This window comes from Chelonia mydas, chromosome 24, assembly GCF_015237465.2.
Source record: "Chelonia mydas isolate rCheMyd1 chromosome 24, rCheMyd1.pri.v2, whole genome shotgun sequence".
In the NCBI taxonomy this organism is placed as follows: Eukaryota; Metazoa; Chordata; order Testudines; family Cheloniidae; genus Chelonia; species Chelonia mydas.
Window position 1 is genome coordinate 2,058,974 of NC_051264.2, and position 10,153 is coordinate 2,069,126.

General features: G+C 47.0%; 2 protein-coding genes across 2 annotated transcripts; both read right to left on the reverse strand.

Annotated features, from left to right (window-relative positions):
* Positions 1-325: 325 nt before the first annotated feature.
* Positions 326-847, reverse strand: LOC114019327 (keratin-associated protein 5-1-like). Its single transcript, XM_027821490.3, has one exon. The coding sequence runs from the start codon at positions 845-847 to the stop codon at positions 326-328; it is 522 nt and encodes a 173-aa protein (XP_027677291.2).
* Positions 848-7,397: 6,550 nt separating this feature from the next.
* LOC122463783 (keratin-associated protein 5-1-like) lies at positions 7,398-7,997 on the reverse strand. The gene is made up of 2 exons (XM_043535570.1): positions 7,572-7,997; positions 7,398-7,469 (listed from the first exon to the last, which is right to left on the reverse strand). Exons 1-2 carry the CDS (start codon positions 7,995-7,997, stop codon positions 7,398-7,400), a joined length of 498 nt encoding a protein of 165 aa, XP_043391505.1.
* Between the last annotated feature and the right edge of the window lie 2,156 nt (positions 7,998-10,153).

The window sequence follows — 10,153 nt, forward strand, 5'->3', positions numbered from 1 at the left end:
CAGCAGAAAATATTTCACACTGCATAGCCCAAGAATATAACCGATCCAGCAGAAACAGCCCTTAATGATAAGATTTCACACTTATACAGTGGGTTAACTCTTCAAAGCGCATTACAAGCATTAACTGATTATAATAATCAAAACAACAGAGAGAGTGCAACTTGTGAATGAAACAGGTCATGCCAAGCTGTATAAATGTAAGGCAACGTCATGGGAGCAGGAGATTCATTGTTGTAACTTGTCGCTGTCACTTCAGCTGCCGTGATGGAATTTTGCCCACTTGATTTTGCAGCTGTTGACTTGGAAGACACTTTGCCCCTGGTATTCAGCACTTTTTCACTGGAAGACAGCACTGTTGCATTGGTGGACAGCACTTCTGCACTGGAGGGCAGCACTGTTGCACATGTTGTTTTGGCTTCACATAAATTGGTGCACTGTGGCATGCTCCAGAGGTACCGTGGCATGACGATCCAGAACCGTGGCATGACGATCCAGAACCGTGGCATGACGATCCAGAACTGTGGCAGGACCGCTCAGAACAGACCGACCACCCATGGCCGTGGCATCCTCCGGAGGATCCATGGAAGTACGATGGCCTCCTGACACAGCAGTGGCCTCCACTGCCATGGCACGACCCTGATGACCCGTGGCAATTCTCAGCACAGCCCGATCGTCGATACTCGTAGCATCGGTTATCATGGCCTCCCCTTGGCCCACAACCACTGCTGCAGCAGGTGCTATAAGCATAGGTGAAGGGGGTGCGCCGGGTGTCCAGCCAGGAGCCCGCAGGGTCATACCAGGTGGAGTTCCTGTTGAAGTAGGATTCCCTTCCAGAAGAGTAAATCATTCTGCAGCCTAGGTGAAGCTGAAAGAAACAGATCACATGGGATAAGCCCTTGAATTTCCATTTACTCTCTTCAGATAGAAATCCCTGCTTTTATACCCCTCACACGGGGCAGGGGTTCTTAACTTGAAAGCGACAAATCTAAAGGTGATCTCAACACCCGCATCTGGGGAATGGCCAGTCTCTTCCAAGATGCCCTCTCTAGGTTTACGCTGAAATGGATTTCCCCAGACACATGCAGCTGGGGATCAGAATCAGCCACAGGGCATTGCGCCAATTCTCCCCCACGCAAACGTGTTGGAGCTCTCTTCTCGAGGCAGCCCTGTGGTGCTCTGACCTCTCAGCACCCCATCCTTCAGTCCCTAACCATTTATCCTTAGGACCCGTAACGCATTCTGTACGCTGCCTCGGAGACATGAATGCCCTTCGCATTTGCATATGGACCCAGCTACACAAGGAAAACTTGGCTCTAGCATTCGAACCCAGGCACAGGGAATTGTAGACTCTGATCTGGAAAAAAAATATATGTTAAGGATATTTCTAATGAACAGCAAAGAGGATCAGTATAATCTGACTTACCCTATTGACCAACAAGGACCGTCGAGAAGAGGTGAAGCTGAGTGTGTCAGGAGCAGTGGGATGCAAGAGTTTTTATACAGCTCGGAGCTCTCTTTGAAATGAGAGATCCCCGGGGAATGAGCACTTAATTATTGACAATCAAAACAAGCCCGCGTTTGTCTGCAGTTCCCCATGTCCGGCATTGTGAGTTGACTATTTCTGATCAGCAATAATTTCTGAGTAGTGTAGATGATCAGAGCATTTGATTTGCGTAATCCTCAAATACGCTGCGTGAGGCAGATCAGAAGGAATTTATTTCTCCATTTTACAAATGGGTAGACTGAGGCACAGAAGTGGTAAGTGCCCTGCTACTAGTGAGTCACGGGAAGAGACAGGTGCAGAAATCCGGTGTCCCACATTCCCAGTACATTATCCCATGCTGCTGACTCCTATATCACTTGATAATGTAATTAGTAGCTCCAGCGCATGTGGATGGCAATCGGGGACAGAACTGGCTGACCTGCCTAGGAGCCCAGACGAGCCATTGGCAGAGCCAACACACAAGGATATCTAGCTCCCAGCCCCAGGCCCAGTCCCCTAGACCAGTGGTTTTCAACCTTTTTACATTTGTGGACCCCTAAAAATTTTTGAATGGAGATACGGACCCCTTTGGAAATCTTCGACAGAGTAGGCGGACCCCAGGTGTCCGTGGACCAAAGGTTGAAAACCACTGCCCCAGACGATGGTGCCTCTCATGTTACGGGTTGGTTTTTAACGAAATGTGAAGCTGAGCCGCACTGAACAGGAATTGATGGAGGGGTTGGATCAAAAGTGAGGTGGGTTTTGGTTTCAGTTTTGCAAAACTTTGAGTGAGGTTTTTCTTTTGTGGGGGGGTTTGATTTCTGAGTCCCATTGACTGTACCGAGTCCTCAGTCCATGGCCTGGACTGTCCAGAAGTTTACAATTTTAGTCAGAGGTGAGAAATGGACCAGGGGCTGGGGGGGAGTCTGGTAGGGTCACGTGCCCACCCAAGTTGCTGCTTGGCTTATACTGAGTATATTTACACGGACTAAGCCATGCTCAGTAACATCTGCTGAGGCCGTTGCCCTCAATCTGCGTCTTCCTCCCCACTCTCGGCAGGTGGGGTCGTCACTGAGTTTAGTCCCGCCAGAGTGATAAGGACATTCAGATCGTCTCACCCCATCCCCTGAAACTATTTTGGAATTAATGTGACTGATTTTCTCTTCTGCTGACCTCGGTGTTCAAGGCAGTGACTATAAAAGGAGGTGCTTTCAAACACTGCTGTGATATGTTAACATAGGCCGTGGGTTATCCTGTGCAGACCATATCAGGCCAGATTTTGGGCTCCCGAAAGAGTTTCATGGAATCCCACCCCTGACCCATTTGGTTGTTGTTATTGCTGTTGGACCTAGTCAAAATGTTTCCATCAAAAGCTCTGGCACCTTCAGCGCAACAGCGCCCTCTAGCAACACACTGGGGCACTGCTTTGGAATTGAGCTCCAGGACGACAGCCGTGGAAGGCAACTAGTGATTATGGTTGCTTCCGTTTTAGGGTGTCCCATCTAAGACACCTTCAAGAGGCTAGATTTTCAGAGGGAGGCAGCTCAGCCACTTGCTAAAAATTGGGCTCCTTTCAGGTCTCTCATGCTGAGCACCCCAAAATGGTGGCATCCCAAGTCACTGAGTGATGGGAAGGTAAGCCAATGGGGAAGGTCTTTTGGGACCATTTTGTCTTTTCTTATTGGTGGGGCGGATCAGGTAAGTGGTTTTGTCGAGAAAGGATTTGGGGCAGAGCCAGTTTGGAAAAAAAACAATTCCAGGATGTGAATGGATGAAAGAGAGAAAGGAATAATTAAGGCAACAAGTGTAGGCATAGGATAGGCTCTTAGAGCGTGAGTAGCAGTCATGCAAGTTGAGTTGGTCATAGGTGTGTCAAGCCTTGAAAGACTTGAAAGGGAGGAATGCCAGCCAAATTAATCTCTGTTGTACCTCCACGGAAGCCAATGGGTCAAATCAATGGATCAGAATCAAGCCCTAGGGGTGAAATTCACATCTGTGCAGCAGAAGGCCTACATGAACCTCTAAGTCCGCAAAATTGGCTTGAAGTGGGATGAAAGTGGTTCAAAGGCCTGGTGCCGGGACAAACCCTGTTTCAGTGACGACAGATTGTTGCCCTCAGAATGAGGCATTGGAGCTCCCTTTTCTATTACGGTGATAACTCCGAGCACACACAAACCCTCCCATTTCTCTGGCACTCAGAGCTAAGGGCCAGATCCTCAGCTGGCATAAACCAGCATGACTCCATTGAAGACAATGGGCCAGCCTCTTAGCTGGTGTGAATTGGCATAGCTCTTCTGAAGTTGGTGGACTGGTGCCAGTTTACATTGGCTCAGGGTGTGGCCAGAAGTGTTGAGTGTTGGTGTAACCCAAACACCTCCTGGGTGTGGTGTTCTGTCCCATCTAATGGCACCAAGACCACTTAGAGAGAGATTAATGAGTCTGCTCTACAGCCTTAGCTAAGGGCCATGTGGCTTTTGGCTCATGCATTAAGCTCCAGAAGTTCCAGGTTCGATCCCACCCGCCCGCCCGCTGACAACTGGGGTTGGTCAGTGTTACGTTGGCAGCTGGTGAATGAGAAAACCTTGCAAAATGACAGCCAGGTTTCATAGAAACACAGGCCCGGAAGGACCTTCTGAGTCATCAAGTCCTGTTTCTCCTATTGCAGGCCACACCATCATGCAATCCCGTTAATTTAACAAGACCCAGCTTAAAACTAGTTAGGTTGTTTGCCAAGCGACTTCCTTTCTCTTTGCCCATTTCATTGGGTTTTAACATGGTGTGTTAATTTTCCCATTGCAACCACCCGCCCTGAGATCTTGCCAGACCTGTCTTATGCCTGGGGTATAGGTTCCCTTCTTTCCAGAAACTGGCTACCATTTTAAGCATCTGACAACTATAAAACTTCATGGGTCCTGTAGGTGGCCGTGTGTATTGGGTGACCCAGAATGAGTTGCAGTGGATTGTCTGGGAATTTCCCTCCCCTTAGATTTCCTTCCTTCTCACAGCTCAGTCATATTAAGAATGACTGTTCTTATTTGTTGGATGCTGTCAGTGTGCTCTGTGTCATAAAAGATACAGAAGAGGAAACAGTCCCTGTTCCAAGGATCTCAGGATCTAAGACTCTGGGGAAGATTATTTCAGAGATTCCTAGATTTTAAAGCCAGCAGGGACAATTTGATCATCTAGTTTGACCTCCTGCATAACACAGGCCCAAGAAACCCACCCAGTGACAGTAGAACCTCAGAGTTACGAACACCTCGGGAATGAAGGTTGTTCGTAACTCTGAAATGTTTGTAACGCTGAACAAAACGTTCTGGTGGTTCTTTCAAAAGTTTACCATTGACTATTGACTTAATGCAGCTTTGAAACCTTACTAGGTAGAAGAAAAATGCTGCTTTTAACCATCTTAATTTAAATGAAACAAGCACAGAAACAGTTTCCTTCCCTTGTCAAATCTTTTTGTTAGGCTTTCCTTTTATTTTTTTAGTAGTTTATGTTTAGGGGTATGGAACGGCTTCCGTATGAGGAGAGATTAATAAAACTGGGACTTTTCAGCTCGGCAAAGAGACGACTAAGGGGGGATATGATAGAGGTCTATAAAATCATGACTGATGTGAGAAAGTAAATCAGGAAGTGCTATTTACTCCTTTTCATAACACAACAACTAGGGATCACCAAATGAAATGAATGGGCAGCAGATTTAAAGCAAACAAAAGGAAGTATTTCTTCACGGAACGCACAGTCAACCTGTGGAACTCCTTGCCAGAGGATGTTGTGAAGGCCAAGACTATAACAGGGTTCAAAAAAGAAGTAGATAAGTTCATGGAGGACAGGTCCATCGATGGCTACTAGCCAGGCTGGGCAGAGATGGTGTCCCTAGCCTCTGTTTGCCAGAAGCTGGGAGTGGGCGACAGGGGATGGATCACTTGATGATTCCCTGTTCTGTTCCTTCCCTCTGGGGCACCTGGCACTGGCTGCTGTTGATAGACAGGATACTGGGCGAGATGAATCTTTGGTCTGACCCAGTATGACCCTTCTTATGTTAACACAGGACTGTACTGTATTGGCTTTTGTTGTCTTTGCTGCTGCCTGATCGTGGACTTCCGGTTCCAAATGCGGTGTGTGGTTGACTGGTCAGTTCGTAACTGTGGTGTTCGTAACTCCCGTACTGAGCCCCATAGCTTGTGTTTGACTAGAGCATCTGTCTCAGACAGGCCTCCCGTCCTGGGAAATCCTCAAGAGAGGAGGTTTGCCAGCTTGATAAATGATCTTTAATGCAGCCGAGTGACCTCACATGGGAAACGCCCAGCTCTCAGCACGTGTGTGTTTGCACCTGCGGCCAAACCCCAGCCTTGATACTCAGTTGGTCCAATACGAGCTATTGTCTCACTCACCTTTGTCTCCCGCATAGAACAGTTCTCCAAGCAGGTTGGGTATAGCTTTAGGATTCTGGCCAAGTACCAGGCTAATTAGGTTACATCCTCTGTGCCTAATTTCTCCAGGCAGGCTCTGTTGGATATGGCATAGGATTTTTCACTTGCTGGGCAAACTATGTTGGGGGACCTAGTAATCCGAATGCATAACTGTATGTTAGGTGGAGTTACTGATGTTAGAGATCTGTACTTTCGGACCACAGCACCTGTTCTTTGTGGGACACCATCCGTACTCTCCCACTGAAAAGCTACTTGTTTTACTAAGTCTTGAGTCCCCTTTCTGGACCTTTCTTCACAATCTGTTTCAAGCCTACAGCTTTTGGGTGGCCTTAAAAGAAGAATGAAAAATGTGGGCCAGATCTCCAGCTGGCGGGATGTGGCCTTGGCAGAAGTCCATAGAATTACCCTGATTTACCCCAGCCGAGAATCCGGACCAATGTCTCTGAAGTCTGGCTTCTTCCCTGTGTTCTCTGTGCCTTCAAAGCATATCCCTGTTCTATTGCTAAAGAACGTTTGTGGACGTTTTCCTGTACCAGGCCAGTCAGAAAAGGTGCAATTGTATCTGTATAGGCCTGTGCTGGCCTCAGAGAGCTTCCAGTGAACTGAATGGGAATCCTGCCGATGTCTGGTTCAGGAGTTCTAAATCTGACTGCAGTCGTCACTGAACAGGACTGGGCAAAATTGGGGAAAAGAGAAACTGCATTTTTTTCAGGACTCAGAGAGAAATTCCGGAAATAATGGGCTTAGTATCTATCTATCTATCTATCTATCTATCTATCTATCTATCTATCTATCAGATGAATGGAATGGGATGGATTCTTGATAGGACATTTTAATTCCTGGGTTTCCTATGAAATTGATTCCCAAGACAGTTAACATTCCTTTCACTGAATAATGACTTTTTCCTTCTGGATATTAAACGAGCACTGTAGACAAATAATTGTGTATGGACAGATCCTCACATGGTATGAATTGGCCTTGCTGCACTTAAGTATATGGAGCAATGCCAGTTTACACCGGCTGAGGAACTAGACCTTTGATTTCTAAGCAGATTGGCGCACTGTAGCCATTTCTTCATGAAAGAGAGCAAAAATATTCCGAAAAGGAAAGGTTATGGTGGAAATAAATGAGAGGAGAAACAGCAAGACAATGGGATGCTCATGAATTGTAAGTTTTATTGTCTTCACATCTACAAGTGGACACCGAAGTGGGAAGGTAGTGTGTGAAATTATCCCAGCAGAAAATATTTCACACTGCATAGCCCAAGAATATAACCGATCCAGCAGAAACAGCCCTTAATGATAAGATTTCACACTTATACAGTGGGTTAACTCTTCAAAGCGCATTACAAGCATTAACTGATTATAATAATCAAAACAACAGAGAGAGTGCAACTTGTGAATGAAACAGGTCATGCCAAGCTGTATAAATGTAAGGCAACGTCATGAGAGCAGGAGATTCATTGTTGTAACTTGTCGCTGTCACTTCAGCTGCCGTGATGGAATTTTGCCCACTTGATTTTGCAGCTGTTGACTTGGAAGACACTTTGCCCCTGGTATTCAGCACTTTTTCACTGGAAGACAGCACTGTTGCATTGGTGGACAGCACTTCTGCACTGGAGGGCAGCACTGTTGCACATGTTGCTTTGGCTTCACATAAATTGGTGCACTGTGGCATGCTCCAGAGGTACCGTGGCATGACGATCCAGAACCGTGGCATGATGATCCAGAACCGTGGCATGACGATCCAGAACTGTGGCAGGACCGCTCAGAACAGACCGACCACCCATGGCCGTGGCATCCTCCGGAGGATCCATGGAAGTACGATGGCCTCCTGACACAGCAGTGGCCTCCACTGCCATGGCACGACCCTGATGACCCGTGGCAATTCTCAGCACAGCCCGATCTTCGATACTCGTAGCATCGGTTATCATGGCCTCCCCTTGGCCCACAACCACTGCTGCAGCAGGTGCTATAAGCATAGGTGAAGGGGGTGCGCCGGGTGTCCAGCCAGGAGCCCGCAGGGTCATACCAGGTGGAGTTCCTGTTGAAGTAGGATTCCCTTCCAGAAGAGTAAATCATTCTGCAGCCTAGATGAAGCTGAAAGAAACAGATCACATGGGATAAGCCCTTGAATTTCCATTTACTCTCTTCAGATAGAAATCCCTGCTTTTATACCCCTCACATGGGCCAGGGGTTCTTAACTTGAAAGCGACAAATCTAAAGGTGATCTCAACACCCGCATCTGGGGAATGGCCAGCTTCTTCCAAGATGCCCTCTCTAGGTTTACGCTGAAATGGATTTCCCCAGCCACATGCAGCTGGGGATCAGAATCAGCCACAGGGCATTGCGCCAATTCTCCCCCACGCAAACGTGTTGGAGCTCTCTTCTCGAGGCAGCCCTGTGGTGCTCTGACCTCTCAGGGCCCCATCCTTCAGCTCCTAACCATTTATCCTTAGGACCCGTAACGCATTCTCTATGCTGCATCGGAGACATGAATGCCCTTCGCATTTGCATATGGACCCAGCTACACAAGGAAAACTTGGCTCTAGCATTTGAACCCAGGCACAGGGAGTTGTAGACTCTGATCTAGAAAAGAAATATATGTTAAGGATATTTCTAATGAACAGCAAAGAGGATCAGTATAATCTGACTTACCCTATTGACCAACAAGGACCGTTGAGAAGAGGTGAAGCTGAGTGTGTCAGGAGCAGTGGGATGCAAGAGTTTTTATACAGCTCGGAGCTCTCTTTGAAATGAGATATCCCCGGGGAATGAGCACTTAATTATTGACAATCAAAACAAGCCCGCGTTTGTTTGCAGTTCCCCGTGTCCGGCATTGTGAGTTGACTATTTCTGATCAGCAATAATTTCTGAGTAGTGTAGATGATCAAAGCATTTGATTTGCGTAACCCTCAAATACGCTGCGTGAGGCAGATCAGAAGGAATTTATTTCTCCATTTTACAAATGGGTAGACTGAGGCACAGAAGTGGTAAGTGCCCTGCTACTAGTGAGTCACGGGAAGAGACAGGTGCAGAAATCCGGTGTCCCACATTCCCAGTACATTATCCCATGCTGCTGACTCCTATATCACTTGATAATGTAATTAGTAGCTCCAGCGCATGTGGATGGCAATCGGGGACAGAACTGGCTGACCTGCCTAGGAGCCCAGACGAGTCACTGGCAGAGCCAACACACAAGGATATCTAGCTCCCAGCCCCAGGCCCAGTCCCCTAGACCAGTGGTTTTCAACCTTTTTACATTTGTGGACCCCTAAAAATTTTTGAATGGAGATGCGGACCCCTTTGGAAATCTTCGATAGAGTAGGCGGACCCCAGGTGTCCGTGGACCAAAGGTTGAAAACCACTGCCCCAGACGATGGTGCCTCTCATGTTACGGGTTGGTTTTTAACGAAATGTGAAGCTGAGCCGCACTGAACAGGAATTGGCGGGGGGGGAGTCTGGTAGGGTCATGTGCCCACCCAAGTTGCTGCTTGGCTTATACTGAGCATATTTACACGGACTAAGCCATGCTCAGTAACATCTGCTGAGGCCGTTGCCCTCAATCTGCGTCTTCCTCCCCACTATTGTCAGGTGGGGTCGTCACTGAGTTTAGTCCTGCCAGAGTGACAACGACATTCAGCTCATCTCACCCCATCCCCTGAAACTATTTTGGAATTAATGTGACTGATTTTCTCTTCTGCTGACCTCGGTGTTCAAGGCAGTGACTATAAACGGAGGTGCTTTCAAACACTGCCGTGATATGTTAACATAGGCCGTGGGTTATCCTGTGCAGACCATATCAGGCCAGATTTTGGGCTCCCGAAAGAGTTTCATGGAATCCCACCCCTGACCCATTTGGTTGTTGTTATTGCTGTTTGAGTTAGTCAAAATTTTTCCATCAAAAGCCATTTTGGACAGAATTTGGGTTTTTAAATTGTTTTTATTCTAGTGAAATCAGCAGAGTTACATTGATCTACACCAGCCAAGGGCCTGGCCCAATTATTCAAGTGGGAGCTGATTCAAAGTTCTTTCAAATGAATGGAAATAGTCCCATTTATATTAATGAACTTTGGATCAAGCCCTCGGTGCTCAAGTGTAAATGAGAATAGATAAAATGTAGTTATCAACATTGGGATTTGTCAGAACTGGAATTTTTCAAACATAGAGCTGAGTTGGGTTTTTTAGATCAAAACTATTTTTCAATAAAAATGCCTTTTTGATGAAATTTTTGCAAA